We start from the raw sequence: 23,222 nt of genomic DNA on the forward strand, positions 1-23,222 counted from the left end.
GAAGATCCTTCCGCACCCAGCGTACTCTCGAAACCTAGCACCATCTGATTACCATCTATTCCGATCGATGCAACACGTTTTAGTAGATACACACTTCAATAATTACGAGATTACGAGATTACGATGTGCAAAAATAGGTGTCTGATTTGACTGCTTCGAAAGACAGATCATTCTATTGTTGCGGAATCGCTATATTGCCAGAAAAATGGGAAAAGGTCACAGCTAACGACGGAAAATATTTTGATTGAAATAAATTTAACCATTTCTTTAAAATAAAGATAAAAATATTGACAAAATAAGACCAGAATTAATTCAACCTCCTAATAAGTCTGAGATATATAAATTAAATCTTCTTGAGTCGTTTCAGTTAAATGTCTCATCGACGTGAATTCTGTCTCTGCCTCTCTCTCTCTCTCTCTCTCCCTCTCTCTCTCTCTCTCTCTCTCTCTCTCTCTCTCTCTCTCTCTCTCTCTCTTTCTATCGGTTCTCGGATCGGTTTCGATCGATAACGGTAGACGATGACGTTCCACCAATTTTTCCACACAATCGCGAAGATTGATAGACACTTATTAATTTCCAGTCGTCTTCTTCCCTTCTAATTTTCTATATCAATAGCGATAGAGAGAGAGAGGGAGATTCGAGGAGAAAAAATCCAATTTAAAAGACCCGCTTCTCTTCTCCGAGGAGTGTCATTTATCTCCGATGGACTTTGACGAGGAATCAAACGCCGTCTAAAAAAAGTCATTACGCAGGAATCACGTCGCCGGCGTCGTTAGATTCCTCTTCGCACGCTCAAAGAAAGAAGGACAGAGAGAGAAAGAGAGAGAGAGAGAGCGAGAGAGGGAGCGAGAGAGAGAGAGAGAGAGAGAGAAAGAGAGAGAGAAAGGGAGGAAGGGAATGAGAAAGAGAAAGAAAATAAAAGACGTCCAACCGCGCTTCCTCAATCAAGACCGCCCGCCCCTCGTCGGCGCTGCTTCGCGCGCCGAGCGGAGACATCGAGGCATGTCGCTACACTTTTTACCGCTACGTGACAAACGGCGATTAATTTGGACTCGGGTGGCGAAGCCGACCTTCGCCACCCGAGCGGCGCAAAATCGGACCGTTAAAGGTTAATAACAATCCGCGAGAAAGGTCGAGAGAGACAGCCTCCTCTCGTCCGCCTCCGCCGCCGCCACCTCCTCCTCCTCCTCCTTCTTCTGGCCGACGAAGCACCGTCGGGGTTTGACGTCGCGAACATTGGCCCGAATTACTTCGCCCCGCTGTGCCCTTCATTTTTCCCGGACCCTTCCCGCGGGCTCACTCCGACATCAGATCGCGCGAGGACGCCTTCCGGGAGGGAGCGACGAACGGATCCTCAATTGAAATACACGCCCTGGAGAAAGAGAGAAGAAGGAAGGGAAGGGGGGAGGGAGGAAGAGGGAGATTTGTGTATCTGTATACTCGCCGTATGCGAGAGCGAGCATGTCTGCGTTTGTGAGCAACCGGCAAGGTAAACTGAATTCATCGACTGACAGTGAGCGAATGGCAGCACAAAAGGACTGCTAATTTGGCGTGGTGCCTCACGAAGCACGGACGACGAAGCTGGACCTTCTCTCTCTCTCTCTCTCTCTCTCTCTCTCTCTCTCTCTCTCTCTCTCTCTCTCTCTCTCTCTCTCTCTCTCTCCTCTCTCTCTCTCCTCTCTCTCTCCTCTCTCTCTCTCTCTCTCTCTCTCTCTCTCTCTCTCTCCCTCTCACCGAACAAGCGGATGGATCCTTCGAGCACGTTAATCGCATTGTAGCGTTGGCGCATGCGGTAGTGTTGGTAGTTGCGCGGGATCAAAGGACCCTCCTCTCGCGAGAGGGTAAGAGGTTATTCTGCTGGAACGCGCCCCAATGAAAAATCGACCGCGCGCGGACTGATGCACAAAAACTAAGTGTCTTCGTCGAAGGGCGGCCTGGGCGCTCCTTCTTGCAGCGTGCTCGCCGATACGCAATTTGTACCTTTGATTGCCCATTGAGCTACCTGATAGCAGGTTAGACCGACGCTTCGTCTTCTGAATGCGCGCAGCTGAATTACCGGCCGCGCTGTCATTAGCATATTTTATTTCCTCCCCTTGTTCTTTTTCCTTTTCTCTCCCTCACCCCTTCTTCTTCTTCTTCTTCTTCTTCTTCTTCTTCTTCTTCTTCTTCTTCTTCTTCTTCTTCGCGTCTCCTCTTACGTCCTCTTCTCTTTTCTTCGTTCTTTTTCCCTCACAACGATGCTAAGGAACACGCGTTGGACAAATGGAGAAACGAACAATCCGCCGCTTCGTGCTCGTCCCCCGCCTCCAATTCCGCACGCGCGCATGCGCGCGAACATGAATTATCCACAGCGGAAGAATACACAACGCGGGAACGTCGACGTCGTTTCGCGACGCTGCGCCGGCCGACAGACAGGCCGTGCCCGACGCGGACAAAGCGCGCCTCGGATGCATCATCCCCGCGCTCCGAAGACCTAACATTATCCCGATGGAGTGTGTTCCTCCCTTATCCAGGACGATCTAGAATCGCGGCGGCAGCGGCGGCGGCGGCGGCGGGGTGGCGAATCTATAGGAGCGCGCGTCCACGCGCTCCTGGAGCCCGAGATATCCTGCGGGCCGGTTTGATCCTCGTCAAGCCAGACAGCCGGTAAATTGAATCTTTCCTCTCTCTCCCTCTCTATCTATTTATCTGCCTCTCTTCAGAGAGGAAGGCCACGGCTTGATCCGATCGGTCGGGACTGCTTCCGCGCGGTATCCGCACGGCATCAGGATCAGGATCAGGATCGGGATCGGGATCAGGCTCGCGCGAGGATGAGATGGACGTCGGGTTCCCTCGTCGTCGGGCTAATGGGCTAATGCGCTCTGCGCTTCTTGCGGAATTTTAAGTCTATTAGCGTACACGAGCAGTTAACGGGCATCGTTTTCGTACGCGAAGCGATAGATTCGATCTCGACAGGGACACGAGTGTAATTATTTATTACGAGATATTATGCGCACCTTGCGTGATCGGCTAGAAAAGCAAAAATAATACACTGCCTATCGAGGAAGATAAAATTAAAATTCTCCCCCCTTTTGTTTTTCTGTTTGCTCCGAGTTTTCGAATATGAAGAGTTGAAATTGACGAATTTGTCGGTAGTCGAACATTAACGCCCAGGAAAAATAGAAAATAATTTATAGATTTGCATATCTTAATTTATAAATTAATTTCTAGATAATTTGCAGATTAATCTTAATTTTTCTAGATAATTTAGAGATTTATAATATTAGGAATGTGATTCAGTTTTGTGGGTTTTGCAAGAGATGACACTAATGTCAATTTTGTCCAAGACATTCCAATCACAGCTGTTGTTTCTTAATGCTTTAATATTAATCCATGATATTTAGTTATTTATTAACAACAGACGCAGTAAAAATCGTGTTAATATTATCTTAAAATGAAGCTTTCTAAAGAGCATTTCCGACATGCGTTGCTTTGGTTTTTTAATTAGAAGAAAACGGCGGATGAAGATCATAGAATTCTGATAGAAACTTGTGATGATGTTACTCTATCAATTGAGACACGTGAATATTAGTTGGACGATTCAAAAGTGGCGATTTCAATATTAACAACAAAGATCGCTCAGGACATCCAAAAAAGCTTAAAAATGCAGATTCGCAAGTATTATTGGACAAAAATCCAGCACAGTTGAGAACTTGCCAGAGCATTAAATGTTAATCGTACAACAGTTAGTAAAAGTTTACATGATATGGAAAAGATTGACAAAGATTGACAAATTGATAATTATCATGAACATTATAGTAACATCATTCACTGCAAAAGTACTTTCTTTGACAATAATTATTTGCAGAGTCATAAGTATACCGAAACAATTCCTCCTTTAGTCAAACACGTTACGTGCACAATCTCTCAACTATCGATAAAAGACACATAACCAACCAAGTTATGCATTTCGATGTTGAGATTAGTCGCTTCCTACGACGCTCTTGACGAAGTTCGTCCGATCGAGCGAGGAAGAGTGTCGATAAATATCACGAATGTGCAAACTATCAATGTCGGCGGTTCCGGAGCTCGGTTTCAGACGGGCTTTACGCGGCGAGAGGCCAAGGAGGAGCACCGTTCGTCGTAAAAAATTCGCCGATGAGACCCAACACACGGGTGCCTCCTCCTCCTTCTCACCCTGCTCTACGCAAGATCATAACTCAGATTAAGACGGCGCGTAACGTAGCACGCGCGCCTTGCACTCGACCACCTGTCGCATAATTTCCGACCTAAGTCTCGCCCCGGCCTGCGAGAACGTACGAATCTCGCTCTCCGACCCTCCGAGGCCTCATGGGGTCCCGTGGATTTCGCGGAACTCTCCGTCGCAGATTTCTTCCTTATTTGCGACGAGCGAAAGCCGAATGCCGGCCCAAAGACCGCGACATCCTAGCAACAAGACCAACCGCGCTCTTTCCTTGACTTTCTTCACAGTGCAAATTATTTTATTTTCTAAAATCTACCCCTTTCGATTTTCCCGCGTATCGAGTGATCACTCGATACGGAACAATATAAATAATCCTTTGAGGCTGCAACGAACATTTCCACTTCTGGAAAACCATGCGAGAAGAAATTTGAATAAACTGGAGAACGTGCAATCAATCCCGCCGCGTTCAAATATTCGACGGTAAATTTTGATCAGTCGGACCAAAATGGACGATAAACTGACGAGCTCGATCCGTTGATCTCTGTCGAAATTTTATTTCATGCGATGCAGCCCGTTGCGATCTTCTCGAATATGATGCCAGGAGTCCGCCAACCGGCGCAACGGTAAGAGTCCGATAGAACGTATCAACGCTTCAAGGACAGGTTACGGGGCGGAGGGGAAGGGGAGGAGACTTAGAAGCGAAGAGAACTGGGCGAACAGGTGCGTTTAGGCAGTCCATTTCGGCGTCGTCGCGTGTTTTCGCATTCAAATACTCTCGGCGGGGCAATTTAAAACTCGTTTGGGCAGCGAGGTGAGGTTGGCCGGTCGACGGCTCTCGTCAACACGCAACGATTTCGTGCAGCATCTGGCCCAGAGAACGACGGCAAAAAAGACAAGAGAGGAGAAAAACGGATGAACGCGAGGGATCGAGAGGTAAAGAGAAAGAAAAGCGCTCTCTTTCTCTCTCTCTCTCTCTCTCTCTCTCTCTCTCTCTCTCTCTCTCTCTCCCCCTCGCTCGCTCGCTCGCCCTTCAAATAGACGATATATCGGGTAACGAGAAGAGATATGAACGCGCGACCGGCCGTGTTATCTCCTCCGGAATGTTTTTCCATGGGAAAAAATTCGAAGAGAATACCGCGCGTTATTCCGTCACATCCTGGAGATTCCGACGAGCCAAATATTCTCTCGGCACAAGATTCTTCCATACATCTCCAAATTGTATTTTAATCACTCAGAAATGTCCTTCAGAATGTCATGTGGACGTATCCTTTCAAGAAAGCAAAAATACAAAAGAAGAATGAAAAATAAATATCGTTGGTTACGTATTGAGCAAGGAATATATTAATCAATCGTTGAATGAGTAACGATCTCGTCGCAAAGCGCTTTTCTGATATTTCTTTCTTTCAAGCGTTGACATTTCAAAGGTAGACTCGCGTTGCTCGATTCCACGTGGTTCAATGCGGCAATTCCCGCCGACGACGGCCGCAGCCTCAAGTACATCCGACAGCCGGGTACGCACGAAGGAAGAGAGAGAGAGAGGGGGGGAGGGGGAGGGAGAGAGAGAGAGAGAGAAAGAGAGAGAGGGGGGGAGGGAGAGAGAGAGAGAGAGAGAGAGAGAGAGAGAGAGAGAGAGAGAGAGAGAGAGAGAGAGAGAGAGAGAGAGAGAGAGAGAAGGAAAGAGTGTGTATGTATGTGTGTGTATGTAAGTAACGGAATTCCAGGATCCTCCAGCTATTCAATGATCCCGCAGGGTCACGTACATTCGTTCATGCGCGACCGGCCATCGATATGGCGGCGAATAACTGTCGTTGCTAGAGCAGCGGACGGACTTCTCTCGCGAGACTATCATTACTGATAATTGCGGCCGGCTAACACCTTATCCTATCCGAGGCAGGGAGAAAGAGAGAGAAAGAAAGAGAAAAAAAAAGAGAGAGAGAGAGAGAGAGAAAGAGAGAGAGAGATCGCCCTGGAAGGACGTAAAAATCGTTTTATCGCGCTCGTCCTGACCAGGTTAGGCATTGACGCAAACAAATGGATGCATCACGACAACAGAATGCCCGACATCTTCAAAAGAAGCGTCACACACACACACACACACACACATACATACACATAATGAAATAGCAGAAGAAGAAGAAAAGTCACGACGAAGAAAATTCGAGGAAAACACAAAGACTGAGGACACTTTTCCTTCCAAGACTATTCTGTAACTTTCAGCGTCGGTGTCGTTATCATTGCGTCATCATTGCGCAGTTATCATACACACGGCAGAAAAGAGCAACGATAACGCAACGCCATCTGCCAAAGTCTTAAGCCCTAATATGCACTTTGCTCCCTGTTTCTTTTTCTTTATTTTTTTTTTAACTTAAAACTTATGTCTCAAGATAAGAAGACAAAAGAGATAAAGAATATAGGAAACAGGAAGCAGGAGCATGTTGTAGATCAGGCTTTAAAGAATAAGCCGGGCCCGGAAATAACGAGACTTGAGGATATTTTCGCAGACTCGAATCTCTCGGCGAGAGAGAAGTCTCCGCGGCACGAAGTAGATCGCGAGCCCGCCGAAATTGTCCGGCGAGCCCTCGAAGAGGGAACGTGCGAGCAGCGATAATAGAAGGATAAGGAGGATTTATGTCTCGCCGTGCCGCCGTTAATCTTTTCGCTATCTCGCGCGCATCCAGCGATTAGACGGGGCGAGCGGACGAACGAGATCCCGACGATCTAATCAGCATACGTCGATGGATACACGCTTCTCGCGGAGGAGCAAAGAGAGTGAGGAAAAAAAGAGGAGCGAACGGTACCAAGCGGCGTAATAATCTCGTCCTGTGCATTCGTTTCGTTAGATACCACTTAACGAAGCTGGCCGGCCAGGCCGAAAAAGAAGTAATCGTAATTCATTCCTCGGCAATCTCGCGCGCGCGTTCTCGTTCGCTCTCCATTGGCGATAAATCGTCTAATCGTGGGTCCAGCATCGTAGTCGTTCCAGAGAGGTGCCGTTTACGTCCGTACCGTTTAAGGAGCGTCGAGAGAGACCCGCGCGAGAGAGATTCGCACCGAAAGAGAGCCGCGGGTCGGCCGCTCGTAGCCCCAGAATCCGATCTTCGAGGCGAGGTAACGCGATGAGTATGAAGAATTACGAGGTTACAGCGTACAATGATGTCTTGTTCCCTGAGACCGCGGTACGTCATCGATCGGTTTAGGTCTTTCGAAAATTCGGGGCCACGTACTCTGTCTCTCAAGGTGAATCACTACTCAACTCTCTGGTCGAATCAGTGAAAAGGATTTTGCTGATAATCAGTAGAATATTCATTGATTTTCGCTGGAGACACTCCCGCCTCACTGACCCGTCTTATATCTTAGTGATTTCGACCAGTGGAGATAAAACTTCGCTGTAAATTTTCTGGTGCACAAATTCGTTGTATCGAATTCAACCTTACGCAATCGCGGCGGTGGAATCAACGTTTTTCATGCGCTTCGCGCGTGCGACGATACCGTCTATATTTGCAAACTGCATTAATAGAGGAGATGGTCGCTATTATTAACTGATTTTTTCAACGACATTTAGCTGATTGCAACGCTATAATTATATTATTAGGTCAATCGGAAAGTCCCGTCCGTTTTTTTGCAAAACGTAAGGCTTTATTTAAGAAATCAAATGAAAAAGTACATCAATCAAAATATTGTCCATCGTTAGCGATGACTTTTCCATCTTTCGGTCAGCAAACGAATTTCAGCGGCGAAAGAATGACTCATTTTTGGAGGCTATCCAGTCAGAGACGCATTTTTCGACGTCTTCATAAGAACTGAAGTATTCCTCGGCAAGTGCGTGTGCCATCGACCGAAACAAGCGGTAGTCGGAAGGGGCACAGTCTGGTGAATAAGCCGCATGGGGTAATACTTCCCAGCGAAGTGCTTCTAACGTTTCTTTGACAAATTTTATGACGCGAGACCGAGCGTTGTCATGAAGCAAAATCACTTTATACTGTGTCGTTTCATATTCTAGTAGTTTTTCGTGCAATACTCGGCTCAAACGGATCATTTGTTCTCTGTAGAGATCCCCTGTGACTGTTTGACCAACAGCACTTTTCAACAGCTCATGGTACAGCACACTCTTCTGATCCCATCAAATACAGAACATTGCCTCCTTTCCGTGGATATTCCGCTTTGGCGTCGATGTTGAAGGTTGGCCGGGATCGCAAATAATTTTTCGACGTTTAGGGTTATCAAAATAAATCCATTTTTCATCCCCAGTGATGATACCATGTAAAAACCCCTTTCTTTGTTGCCTAGCAAGCAGAATTTCGCAGGTGGTTTCCGCCTTTCAATGTCTCTTGGCTTCAGTTCATATGGGACCAATTTTACTTCCTTGTAAACCTTTCCTAAGGCTTTCAAACGATCAGGAATGACAGATTCAGCACAATTTAATGCTTCTGCAAGTTGCTTTTGCGTTTGACATGGGTCGCCGTCCACCAATGCCTGCAATTCTTCGTCTTCGAATACTCTTGGCCATCCAGAACGCTCTTTATCCTCTACATCAACCACTTTTAAAGCGTCGAAACCATTCTCTGTATGTTTTATCGGAAGGAGCATTATCACCATAAACTTTCTTCCAATTGAAATAAAAGATTAACATTTCGCGTAAATGACGCGCTTATTTGGCTTAAATTTTGACATTTTCGATGCAGTAAAAAATAATATTGATGTACGTATACTTTTATGTACTGAATGTTATTGACAGATGTCAAAACAAACCATTAAGCTTCGTTTAGACATTAGAGGTTAACAACAGTTCTAGCTATAGCTGCTTGCCGCTAAATGGACGGATCTTTCCGATTTACCTAATAGGTATACAAAGGAATAATCCAAAATTTTCAGCTAAATTCGAGGTTTACTTTAGAAGAAAGTAAAACAAATCAAAGTTTGTCAATCAAAGTATCAAAGTATTCGTCGTTGTTTTCTATAACTTCAAACCATCTTTCACGCAGTTGATGAATTTCATGTCGGAAAAATATTATGTCTTTGGACACGATAAAGTCGTCAAACCATTTTCGAACCTCATCCACTGATTTCAAGTGCGTGTCGGACAAGGTATGTTGCATCGGCGAGAACAAGTGGTAATCGGTAGGAGCGATGTCCAGTGAATACGCCGAATGCTGCAAAATGCCCCAGCCAAGACTCATTATGATGTCTTTTGTCGTAGAAGCAATGTATGGCCTAACGTTATCATGCAACAATTTCACAGGATGTTCTCGTTTGCCACTATACGGGCGTTTTCGTTCTAATTCTTGACTCAAACGAATTAATTGATGTTAGTAGCGGTCCGCAGTAATTGTTTCATTCGGTTTTAATAGCTCATAATAAATCATACCCTTCATATCCCACCAAATGCAGAGCAGAATCTTCTTTCCGAAATATTTTGGCTTTGCGACCAATGTTGATGATTCGCCGAGGTTTACCCATGACTTTCGACGTTTCGGATTGTCATAGAGTATCCACTTCTTATCACCCGTAACAATTTTGCAGAAGAAAGATTTTCTACGCTGCTTATTGAAAAGAGACAGACACTGCCATTCGTTGAGTTTTCTTGGTTTCAGTGAGTTCATGTGAAACCCATTTTCCTTCTTTCTGAATCTTCCCCGTCTCAAGTGTGCGTTTGGAAATAGTTTGTTGCGCTATTCCTAACTCCCCTGCAAGCTCTTTTTGCGTTTGTGCTAAATTCTCAGCGAGCAATTGCTCCAAATCATTGTTGTCGCATTTCCGAGGTCCTCTAGAACGTTCTTTATCACTCAGACTGAAATCGCCACTTTTAAACTGTCTAAACCAAAATGCACACACATCGTACAATACAATACCTTCGCCGAGAAAGAAACAAATCGATTCGCATGCTCTTGCAGCATTTTTTCCTTGCTAGAATTCATAAAGAATGCAATATCGGATATGCACCTTATCTGTTGCCATTTTTTATTGTACTAAACTAAATAATTTTTGAGGTTATATTAAGCCCTGTACTAAAATATAATTTTTAATAGCTATATGTTTACATAACCGTAAAAGAGCGGGAGAACTTGATTATTTGAAATTTAATCTCTTAGCCGCTTAAAAAAGTTTGAATTATTCATTTGTACGCCTATAGAAACAACATTGAAGAAGAGGATGTACTGATTGTTATTTGGAAAGCGACCCGAACGAGAGAATCTTCGGAATTTTACATAGCGAGTAATCTCATACAGAATTATTTACAACATCCGGTCTCTCTCTCTCTCTCTCTCTCTCTCTTTCTCTCTCTCTCGAAATTGCAACGTAAAACTACAGAACGCACACGCACTTACTCACGTATTTCACGCGAAGCGAAGTATATCTTCAACGGCCGCGAACAATCCCGCTGTAATAGCGGGTTCGTTATCATTGAGAGATTAACCGAACAATTAATAACGCCATTATTATTTATCGCCGACATTATCGCCGACGAAATCTCGCGTTATACGCCCGCCAACCTATAATTTCTCCTCGACTCTCCCTCTCTCTTTCTCTCTTCATTATGTGCGGCTGCAACTACGCCTTCCACGTCATACAACTTAATTAAAATAAACCCGAAATTAAAGTCGACGAGCAAAAGACGGAGGCGCGCGGCGCTATCGAGATCGCGAAATTCTCACCGCTCATCACGACGATTACCGAGCCACAATTTCCTGTCTCAAATTCTCTCGTCTCACGAAAACATTGAAGAAGTGCGAAGCTCCGCGCGGGGCGCGCAAGCGCACGGCGAAAGAAATCGTAATTTATACGATCGCCGCGCTGTCGGCGCGGACAATAAATTCAGCTTGGCGCGCGCGAGAGCGTTCGGGCGGACGAAAATTAGCCGGGCCGCCTCTAGGGTGTCCATTATATTCCCAGATAATTACATACTTCTCCCTAAGGAATTTTCGAAATGAGTTTTAGCTCCGCACCGATCGCCGCGGCACGGATTGGCCCGGGCCACCCGGCGGCTCTCCCTAACCGCTTCTCTCGCGCCTGCACCGGCATCGATAGGTTTTTCTATACATCTAGTAGTAAAGTGCAGCTTCGCCAAGGGGAGAAGAGAAGAGAGGGACGAGAGAGGAAGGAGAATGGGGAACGCGCCGTATTTTCTTCGGGAAGCGTATAATCGAAAAAAACTCGGAGCCCAGACACTGTCGCCCCGGAAAATAAAATCATAATAGGCCGAGGCTCTCTCTCTCTCTCTCTCTCTCTCTCTCTCTCTCTCTCTCTCTCTCTCTCTCTCTCTCTCTCTCTCTTGTCTTCCTTACCTGTAAAATGCTATCAGCAACAAAGAATATTTTCGTTTTACCAATAGGAAGAAAGAAAAGATGCGCGCAGTGATGCTATAAAATAAAATCGGATTAAGGGATGACATGGCGATTATCGTTGGCGTAAACCGTCGATTCCTTTCTTCTTCGTTTACAATTATAACTCTGCTTTTTAAAAGACCTGCTCACGAACAAGTCACGAAAGTAATTCGGATAGCGCCGAGAGCTCCGCAGACTTTAACAGATACTTTTCATTTCGCATTTTCTCTAAGAATTAATTAAAATCGAAGAAACGGAAGAGAGAGAGAGAGAGAGAGAGAGAGAGAGAGAGAGAGAGAGAGAGAGAGAGAGAGAGAAATCGTGGCGAAACAGCGACCGTAGATATCACAAGACTGCACTTTTATGCTTTTTTTACGTCTTTTATAAGTTTTTTCAGTTATAAGATTGGTAGATCTTAAACTTTAGGCCTATTTCAAAATTCTTATTTAATTCATGCCTCTATACTGTGAGATTTATGCAAGTACTCGCGTAAAATTCCACGCTTATCGCGTTCGTGCAGAAATGGCATATCCGTCAACTTTTATTTCTCACGCGTCTCGTGCGTCTCATGACTCGCCGAGGCGCACATAACCTGAGATTTGTTCCGAAATCGATTTCAGAAACTTTGATTTTAGTTATAAGGTTGGTAGGCCTTAAAAAGCCTGTTCCGAAATCAGTTTCGGAAACTTTAGTTTTATAGTTGTAAGATCTTAAACTAACTTAAATACGTTTCATAATTGATCAACTGATCACGTTTGTATGTTCACAGCAATGTACAATTCCTATTAACAAACTTAGTTCCAATTAATAATTTTTTAATATTAAATAGAAAAATGGGTAGATTCTTTATTAGAGGAAAAACTGGTATTATAGTCCCCCATTCACATTTTGTACAACAACTTTGTCAATAATCAATATTTTAAATCAATATTTAAAATACGTTAAGTATACATATTGTGCTATTTTTCTCAAATTTAAATCTCAAACTCAAATTATTTTTTTTCAAGATTCATATATACCAAACTTAAATTGTTTTTTTTTCAAAATATATATGTACATAATATAAGTTTTTACAAGTAAAACTTACAACTATACTATACAACTATATTGTAATAAAACTCTACAAAAATACGCTATTCTACTGTACAAAAGAAGTGATATATTAAAACAGTAGCGCCAACTGAGAAACCTGACATATAAAGGGTATCCCAAAATTTACGCAAGAAGTAATTTTGATAGAAAACACAGGTTTATAATTAAAAATTATAAATTTTTTATTGATTCATAAAGTATACAGTATAGGGTTATGTATGGAATAGCATATCGGGTAAATGGCCTCCACGACTTTGCTGGCACATATGCACTCTTTTGTTGAAATTTTCCATAACCGTTTTGCATAAATGTGGCTGAATTTCGTTGATACAGCGCTCAATTTCCTCTTTCAAGGCGTGGGTGGTCGTGGGCTTGTTGACATAAACCTTAGACTTCAAAAAACCCCAAAGAAAAAAGTCCAACGGCGTTAAATCGCATGATCTGGGTGGCCAAATCTAATCACCAAAACGGGAAATTACACGACCAGGAAATGACTCATGCAGTAATTGAATTTTTTCTCGGGTTGTATGGCATGTGGCACTGTCTTGTTGAAACCACATGCCGTCCACATCCATATCTTGCAATTTAGGCACAAAAAACTGGATTATCATGTCGCGATAGCGAGCATCATTAACTGTTATTGCCTGATCAGCCACATTTTTGAAGAAGAATGGTCCGATGATGCCTGCAGCCCAAAATCTGCACCAAAAAGTGACACGTTGTCGATGCATCCTCAACAATCACTCGTGGATTTTCTGAACCCCAAATGCGACAATTTTGTCGATTAACCAAGCCATCAAGATGAAAATGAGCTTCATCGCTGAAGATGATTTTGTTCGAAAAATCAGCATCCACTTGTTGTTGTTCCATAATTCATTCAACGAACTCTCTTCGCTGGCCGTTTACCCGATATGCTATTCCATACACTTACCCCTATACTTTATGAATCAATAAAAAATTTACAATTTTTAATTATAAACCTGTGTTTTCTATCAAAATTACTTCTTGCGTGAATTTTGGGATACCCTTTATATATGATTATTGTATACTTAATTCTTTATTCAAGATAAGTAACAATGTTTGCGCTTTCACTGCATCATACCGCATCTGAGCGAGTACCTCTAGGTAATGTAATTTATTATTTTCGTTTGTATAAGTAAAATTTATACCTCTAACAAAAAATTCTTCTATTGAATACTATAAATAAAACTCTACAAAATTGTTCTACAAAAAAATGATATAACAGGAACTCCTACTGAAAAACTTTACTCAACATCAACTCTGCAAATGAGAGCGATTTGCAATCTGAAGATAAATGTATCCAAAACTCCCAGTGACACACAGTCCGATATTTTGGAAACAGTGTCTTTATTATTTACTGAGAACACTGAGTTACATGATTATTTTACTTGTTATTACAATAAATTAGTTATTATAATCCAATAAAAAATATTTAATGCAAACAATATTGGCGTGGCTGCACCAAAAACTAACGATAAATTTGCGATGCGTATGCGAACATTATTACTATATTTTACTATATTTATATTACTATATATATTAATATATTTTACACTCATATGGAACTTCAAGTTCAAACAAACCTATTCAATACCGTGTTATAAGTGTAATATATGTCAATACATTCAAGTTAATTTCAACAAATATATTATATTATTAATATTCGATATATTTGAATATTATCTTAACATATCTATTTTAAGAATATTTTACATTAGTATTTGTAAAGAAATGGTATATATTTTATTTTATATATTATTGTATGAGTTTTAGACATTTTATTGTATTAGTATTAGAGTATATAGATATTAGAGGATAGTATTAGAGGAATGTTTCACCAATGAACGAGTAATTATTCTATATAAACTTAAATAAAACATTATACCGTATATGTAAAGAGAATTTACGAGTACATATTATTATAATAAAAACGCTATGTATGTATTAAACAAGTTTTAATTCGATATAGTTTTTGGTGCAGCCGTACCAAGATTTTTTGCACTAAATATTTTTATTGCATTGTTATAATAACTAATTTGTTATAATAACAAGTAAAATAACCATATAATTCAGTATTCCAGTAAATAATGAATACATTATTTCCAAAGTACCGGGCTGTGTTTTACTGAGAGAATTTTGGATACATTTATCTTCAGATTGCAAATCGCTCTCACTTGCAGAGTTGATGTTGAATAGAGCTTTTCAGTTGGTACTACTACTGTTTTGTTATATCATTATTTTGTAGAACAGTTTTGTAGAGTTTTATTTATAGTACTCAATAGAAGAGTTTGTTGTTAGAGGTATAATAAGTTTTATTTGTACGAACTTATTACTTATACGAACGAAAATAATAAATTACATTGCCTAGAGGTACACGTTCAGATGCGGTACGATGCACAGTACTAAAAGCACAAACATCTGTTGGTTTCTTTTTGAAGTGCGTGTTATTTCTACAGTTTGCAACACTGACGCGCTTGATATTGATTAGATATACAGTGTCAAACCTCCGTTATAAGAAATGAATCGTTTTACGCTTGAACAACACTGGGAAATATTGAAAAATTATTTCCAAAGTGAGTGTTGTGTTGCAGAAATTGCAAAATTTGAAAAGAATTTTTGGTCGAAATAAAGCCCCTTCAGCGGCTGGTGTAAGGAAATTCATAAAGAAAGTACCTATGTGAAGCTGGCCCCTCATTATCAAAATTTGAAAAAAATTATGAGAGTTCCAGCTGCCCCCCGAAGAGTTCTAGAGTTCTCAATCGGTTTTAGAAATAGTTCTGGCGTTTTAAGCAGTCAAAAAGGCAATTGAAAAATGGGGAGGCCAACTTCACAAAACCGCCCATTTTAGCGAGCTAGAACTCTTTCATTTCCGCTCGAATCGATTCAAGTCATAAGGAAAATCGATAGAACTCTTCGGGGGGCCACCAAAACTCTAAAGAAACTGACTGATTTTCGAAAAAAATGTTTTCCTAATTGAACTTAGAAATTTTTTTCGAAAATCGACCAGTTCCTTTAGAGTTCTAGTGACCCCCCGAAGAGTTCTATCGATTTTCCTTATGACTTGAATCGATTCGAGCGGAAATGAAAGAGCTCTAGCTCGCTAAAGTGGACGGTTTTGTGAAGTTGGCCCCCCTCTTTTTTCAATTGCCTTTTTGACTGTTTAAAACGCCCGAACTATTTCTAAAACCGATTGAGAACTCTAGAACTCTTCGGGAGGCAACTCTCATCATTTTTTTCAAATTTTAATAATGAGGGGCCAGCTTCACATAGGTAAAGAAAGTTCGTGAAATTGGCATGCTTGTAGATAACAAAAGCTATCCGCGTGCTCGTCCGGTGCGCACAGACGAAAGAATTGCTGTTGTTGCCCAAAGTGTGCGTGAAAACCCGAGAATCTCAACTCGTCACAGAGCTCAACAACTGAACACCAGTCGTACTTCTCTGAGGAGAATATTGCATAAAGACCTGAGATTATTTGTTTACAAGGTGCAACTCACTCAAGAGTTGAAACAAAATAACCATCCGCTTCGTTATCTCTGTTTTCCCGCTCTTTTGCGGTGTTAAAGTGTTGATATTTAACTCTTCGAAATGATATATGATTTGGCGTTTGATGCACATAACCTCAAGTAATTAGTAATGTTCACGATAACTATCAACAAAAAACATATTCGATACGCGATGCATTTCGTATTCCATTTAAACAAAAACACTTCTGAGGCAGCCAAAATGATTCGTGCTGCTTGTGGTGAAAATGTTGTGACCGATCGTACATGCCGAAACTGGTTTGAACGTTTCCGAAGTGGTGAGTAGATTTTGATCTTCACGATCAATCACGCCCGGCTAGCCAAAAAAATTTGAAGACGAAAAGTTGCAAAATCTACTGAATAAAAATACAGCACAAATACAACCAGAATATGCGGAAAAGCTGGGAGTAAGCCAGAAAGCTATTTGCGATCGCTTACATTGTATGGGAAAGATATAGAAAGAAAGGAAGTCGGTTCCACTCGATTTCACAATTGATAACAAAAATTGTCGATTATCCAAATGCGTTACCTTGCTCGCCAGACAACAAAAAAAGATTTTTTGCATAAAATCGTAACTGGTGACGAAAAATAGATTATACATGAAAATCCTAAATACAAGAAATCATAGGTAAACCCTAGTCAAGCGAAAAGATCAACAGTAAAATCAAATGTTTCGGAAGAAAGTTCTTTTCTGTATTTCCATATGAGTGTAAGTTCCATATGAACGTAAAATATATGAAATAAAATATATTAATAGCTCGCGCGCATCGCAAATTTATCGTCAGTTTTTTATGCAGCCGCGCCAAGATTTATTGCATTAAATATTTTTTATTGCACTGTTATAATAACTAATTTGTTATAATAATAAGTAAAATAACCTCAGTGTTTTCTAGTAAATAATGAAGATACTATTTCCGAAGTACCGGGCTGTGTGTTACTGAGAGTTGGATACATTTATCTTCAGAATGCAAATCGCTCTCATTTGCAGAGTTGATGTTGAGTAGAGTTTTTCAGTTGATGCTACTGTTTTGTCATATCATTCTTTTTCTTTGTAGAACAGATTTGTAGAGTTTTATTTATAGCATTCAATAAAAGAATTTGTTATTAGAAGTATTTGTTTTACTTGTATAAACTTATTACTTGTATAACAAAAATAATGAATTACATTGCCTAAAAGTATACGCTCAGATGCGGTACGATGCACAGTAGAAGCGCAAACATTATTGTTTTGCAAAAGTTTTATTTGTAAAAACTTGTTACGTACATTATATATTAGGTCAGTCGGAAAGTTCTGTCCGTTTTCTTGCAAAACGTATAGCTTTATTTAAGAAACAAAATGAAAAAGTACATCAATCAAAGTATTGTCCATCGTTAGCGATGACTTTTTCCCATCTTTCAGACAGCAAGCGAATTCCGCGGCGAAAGAATGACTCATCTATGGAGGCTATCCATTTTTCGACGCATCAATAACATTGTTTTTCACTGCATCGAAAATGTCGAAATTTGAGCCAAATAAGCGTCATTTGCGCGAAGTGTTAATCTTTTGCTTCAATTGGAAGAAAACTGCAGCTGGAGCTCATCAAATGCTTGTAGAAGTTTATGGTGATAATACTCCTCCCGATAAAACATGCAGAGAATGGTTTCGACGCTTTAAAATTGGTGATTTTTATATAGAGGACAAAGAGCGTTCTGGACGGCCAAGAGTATTCGAAGACGAAGAATTGCAGGCATTGGTGGACGGAAACCCATGTCAAACGCAAAAGCAACTTGCAGAAGCATTAAATTGTGCTGAATCTGTCATTCCTGATCGTTTGAAAGCCTTAGGAAAGGTTTACAAGGAAGTAAAATTGGTCCCATATGAACTGAAGCCAAGAGACATTGAAAGGCGGAAACCACCTGCGAAATTCTGCTTGCTAGGCAACAAAGAAAGGGGTTTTTACATGGTATCATCACTGGGGATGAAAAATGGATTCATTTTGACAACTCTAAACGTCAGAAAACTATTTGCGATCCCGGCCAACCCTCAGCATTGACGCTAAAGCAGAATATCCACGAAAAGAAGGCAATGCTCTGTATTTGGTGGGATCAGAAGGATGTGCTATACCATGAACTGTTGAAAAGTGGTCAAACAGTCACAGGGGGTCTCTATAGAGAACAATGATCCTTTTGAGCCGAGCGTTGCACGAAAAACGACGAGAATATGAAACGAGACAGCATAAAGCGATTTTGCTTCATGACAACGCTCGGCCTCACGTCACAAAATCTGTCAAGGAAATGTTAGAAGCACTTCGCTGGGAAGTATTACCCCATGCGGCTTATTCACCAGACTGTGCCCTTTCCGATTACCACTTGTTTCGGTCGATGGCACACGCACTTGCCGAGGAATGGTTCGATTCTTATGGAAACATCGAAAAATGGGTCTCTGACTCGAGGTACCTCTTGACAGGTAGAACATTGGCGGAAAAAAGTGCACGATCAACTATGCGAAAATTCGAGTGAATTCCTTGCAGCATTCCAAGAACTTTTTGTCTTCTGCAATTTCCCCCAAACCCCACCATTCTCGAGTAAAAAATTCAGAAAGTTTGAAAATTTCGATTTTGGAGGCTGAATAAGTGAAATTAGCCTGCGTCATAAAAAAAATTGCTTCAGACAAAAGTTTCATTTTTTTTTATGCAGAACCGATTACCGATGTGAAAAATAGGGGTTCCCATTTAAGAAAAAAAAGTTGACCTTGAATGACCTTGAACCCTTCACCCGAGGTCAAAATTGTTGATGGCATCGAATGTCCCCCTTAGAACTGAGCAACATTTATCTGACATTTTTTTCTGGAAAATATCATCCTTGAATTTTATTCAGCCGGTCGGATTAAAATGGGACACCCTGTAGATTCAATTTTGTCACTGCCTCCACGATTAAAAAGATTACAGTTGTTAATATACAACAATTCTTGGAAATACTCACGGCTCGTAATTTGCAGTATTTACACCATTTTTGATCTGATTACTTATCAGGACCGTTGAAAATGTATTATGGAATGATAAATGACAATTTATATATAGAAAGTCCATACTAAGTTGTTCATATAATAGTCACAAATGTTTTGAATGCCCATTATGTACCAGGCTGAGAAATTATGCTGCATCTTTTATCTAAGACAATTAAGCATCTAAAGATTATATTGATAGGATCAAAAATACAAACTGCAGAACGTAGAAATGTCGAAGTTTGTTCCGAATGTAACAAACGTAAAAGCAAGTTCGAGTTTGAAAGTTATCACACGGTTTTTCGCGATTATGCTAATATAATACTTTCAAGTCATCCACCAAATAATGCCGGTGCTTACATTGCTGACGTTTGGTGCGCGCATTATAATATTTACGAACGGACTTGATACGGATTATATATGAATAGATCCAGAGAAATTTCTATAATAATATTTAACAAAGCATATGTTCGTTATATTTTCAGAGACAATCCCGTTTGAAGATTCCTAAGACATATAAGAAATATAAATAAACATATAATAATACATAAATATAACAACATAATATGTAGATATCTCCTCAGCGTTCTCCAAACAGTCACTAAGTGTACGCGTAAACTGTGAAAGCAGAATTTTGTTAAAGCCGCTAACAGGTAACGATTTTCGCACGTTAGTTCCAAATTAATATTAAAATAACGCGTTTCTGTAAATATCTATTATAACAAAGTATTGGCATATATTCAACAGGAGAATCTCGTCGTCTCAACAACAAGGGGCCCATAACATCGGTATGTCTGATATACCACCGCTTTTTTCACCACAATCGATTCTTCCATCATACAGAATTTCTTCACCAATTCACAATTATCGTAACTTCTTCTACCCAAATATTTGTCATTGGTGCAAAAAAAATCCAGGAAAAATTGGGAAAGAAAACAATATATGTCTCTCGTGCAACATGATTCTTTACTGTAGCCGTGATCATGAATTAAAGGGTAAAGGGAATCATCAAGAAATCTGCGGAATTCTAGAAACAGTTTTACAAAATCATCCGGAATTTTGGAAAACCCACAATTTCAATCAAGAGGAATGGATCAATTCGAGGAAAAATCTCTTAAATCTAGTCAAAAGGAATTTGCAACGTGATATGATGCCGTATGAAATGCAGATGATTATGTTCGCTAAATCGTGTTTTGTTTGTCATGAACAACGTAACCTGCAAACTTGTATGAGGTGTTATTGCCTGAACTATTGTTCGAAACATGAAGAATTTTTGACACATCATCACAGTACAAATTGCACCAAATTGAAGTCGTGTTACGAGATAGACTTTTATATTTATTTCATATCATTATCTCATTGTAAATACAAATTCTATCAGCTTAATGCCTCCAAAATTGAAAAGCTTAAAGCTGTTAATATACAACAATTTTTGGAAAAATTTGTACCTACTGACGATCAGGCTTTACGACAATTCTGTTCTGATTACGTATCAGGACCGTTGACACTGTATTATGGAATAATGAATCAGAATCTATATATAAGAAATACACACTATGTTGTTCATATGATAGTCGCAAATGTTTTGGATGCATATTATGTACTACTCTGGGAAATTATGTTGCATCTTCACTCTAAGACAATGAGGCATTTAAAAGTTATATTGATAGGATCACAAATACAAAACGGAGATTGCAGAAATGTCGAAGTTTGTTTCGAATGTAATAGACGTAAAAGCCAGTTCGAGTTTGAAAGTTATCGCATGGGTTTTCGTGACTATACTAATTTAATACTTTCAAGTCATCCACCAAATGTAATTATAGCGTTTGAAGCAGATATTAGTAAGTGGGATTTGCAAACTGACATAATTTTAAAGTTAAAAAGACATTCTTGCCCCTTCATTATAACCACCGCCTCGCGCTCCAAATGCGAACAAAACATACGGATATTAAGAGAAGTACTGCGTCAACAAGTAGATCTAACTCCTACCGAAAATAAATTTAGTTCTCTTAAGCCATACAGAAATTTCGAGGAAGATGACGTGTTATATCGCAATAAGTTTTTATTTGTCATTAGGAATTTAAGTGATTTATTAAAGTCATATACTGACCCAAATACTCCAGGATCCTCACACTGATATAACTCCTGCCCGATTGAATTTTTGGAGAATATCATTAATATATTAAATCTAAAAGTTAGAGGTGTGCGAATTAAGAATTTTTATGTCAAATCGAATGGAATCGAATCTAGTTTTTTAAGTTCTAATTCGAGTCGAATCTATGAAATTTCACTCGAATTCGAATCGAATCGAATCGAATGAAATTGAATCGGCTCAAAAAATTTAACATGACTGTTAAACATGCAAATAATGATGAAAGATTTTAATATGAAAGGGTGTATTGATATCATCTTGACCTTGCAATATCACCTTAAAGTAAAATATATATTTAAAATAATTTATAATTAAGTTATTAATTATAAGTTAAGTTAATTACAAGTTAATAGTTCAAACATACCGCCCCAGATGATCCGTTTTGTATGATGAACGCAAACGATGTATTTGATTCCTATTCGAATTATTCTATTTCGAATTCGAACAGTTTGCATATCTCTACTAAAGGTATATCACAGAAAATATTTTTGGGCAGTTATATTACATCTATTGTGATTTCCGAACGCAGTCAATGTAAAAGATTTGTTACCCTGCTCTACTCGATATGTTCCAGGTAAAAATTAAATTAATTAATTTGCCATTTCGTAGCACTAACAGCACAGTGCAAACCGTATATAATTGTAATATGTGAATAAAGATAATGTTCTAAATCCTTGAGTAGAAAAGCAACCTCAGACACGCACTTTATCGGGTGTTTCACAGTCATCACCAGATATAAATCCTATTGAACACGTTTAGGGATTAATTGAGATGAAGTTGCGTTTGTAATGTGTGCATTTGCCTCACATTAGACCGCCGAAATCCACGAGTGGCTTTTTGGTTTATGGAATACACCAATCCGAGCATAATTACAATGCGGTTAATTATCATTCGCTGCTACTCATCCATTCGAACCCCTTCATTAGTTCTCTAGATGCATAACAAACGCACTTTCTGACTGAAAGAAAGATTAAGGAGCAACAATTTCGACACATTGACACTTTACACATTTCTGAACTTCTTGAGATAAGAATTTTACAATCATGAGTGGAAGAATATCTTTCTTAAAATTAATCTAGTTTTCTGCTTCGTTATAAAATTTCATAGAAATCCCAAAATCAAATTATTTTTTTTCTCAAGATTTATGTATACCAAACTCAAATTATTCTTTTCTTCAAAACATATATGTACGTAACATAAATTTTTACAAATAAAACTTATAACTACAATATAATAAAACTTTACAAAAAGAAACGATATTCTTCTCAAGGTAAAACAGCTCGAACTAGATACATGTCGCGGAAAACGCATAATGCCGATGTTGACATTGCTGACGTTTGGTGCGCGCATTATAATTTTTACGACGGGACTTGATACGGATTACAAATGAAAAGCTCCAGAGAAATTTCTGTAATAATAATTAACAAAGCATATGTTCGTTATATTTTCAGAGACAATCTCGTTTGAAGATTTCAAAGACATATAAGAAATATAAATAAACATATAATAACACATAAATATAGCAACATAATATGTAGATATCTCCTCAGCGTTCTCCGAACAGTCACTAAGTGTACGCGTAAACTGTGAGAGCAGAATTTTGTTCAAGCCGCTAACAGGTAACGATTTTCGCACGTTATTTCTAAATTAATATTACAAATAACGCGTTTCTGTAAATATCCATTATATCAAAATATTGGTATATATTCAACAGAAGAATCTCGTCGTCTCATCAACAAGGGGCCCATAACATCGGCATGTCTGATATACCACCGCTTTTTTCACTACAATCGGATCTTTCGTCATCTATAATTTCTCCAAAAATTAACCCTTATCGTAACTTCTTCAATCCAAATATTTGTCATTGGTGCAAAGAATATCCAGGAAAACTTCGGAAAGAAAACAATATATGTCTCTCGTGCAACATGATTCTTTACTGTAGCCGTGA

The 23,222-nt window shown here is 39.9% G+C and overlaps 3 protein-coding genes across 6 annotated transcripts in view; 2 read left to right on the forward strand and 1 right to left on the reverse strand.

Annotated features, from left to right (window-relative positions):
• Nucleotides 1–23,222, reverse strand: part of osp (myosin phosphatase Rho interacting protein outspread) — a 495,008-nt gene that overhangs the window by 150,255 nt on the left and 321,531 nt on the right. The gene's annotated exons all lie outside the window — the stretch shown is intronic.
• Nucleotides 19,662–21,415, forward strand: LOC112590712 (uncharacterized). The gene is made up of 2 exons (XM_025308065.1): nt 19,662–19,775; nt 19,870–21,415. The coding sequence occupies exon 2, from the start codon at nt 19,913–19,915 to the stop codon at nt 21,257–21,259; it is 1,347 nt and encodes a 448-aa protein (XP_025163850.1). The 5' UTR covers nt 19,662–19,775; nt 19,870–19,912; the 3' UTR covers nt 21,260–21,415.
• The window catches only part of LOC112590714 (uncharacterized), a 15,152-nt gene continuing 14,709 nt past the window's right edge, over nt 22,780–23,222 (forward strand). The window contains exons 1-2 of one of the 2 annotated variants that reach the window (XR_003114407.1): nt 22,780–22,893; nt 22,989–23,216. The gene's annotated coding sequence lies outside the window, so the exon portion shown is untranslated. Of the gene's footprint in view, nt 22,894–22,988; nt 23,217–23,222 lie in introns of those variants that run through there. The other variant, XM_025308069.1, reaches the window with a different exon arrangement.

The sequence above is a fragment of the Harpegnathos saltator genome, unplaced genomic scaffold (genome assembly GCF_003227715.2).
Source record: "Harpegnathos saltator strain DR-91 unplaced genomic scaffold, Hsal_v8.6 scaffold138, whole genome shotgun sequence".
In the NCBI taxonomy this organism is placed as follows: Eukaryota; Metazoa; Arthropoda; class Insecta; order Hymenoptera; family Formicidae; genus Harpegnathos; species Harpegnathos saltator.

Coding starts and splice junctions, on each gene's coding strand:
- LOC112590712 (XM_025308065.1), top strand. CDS start 19,913: ATGTCTGATATACCACCGCTTTTTTCACCACAATCGATTCTTCCATCA.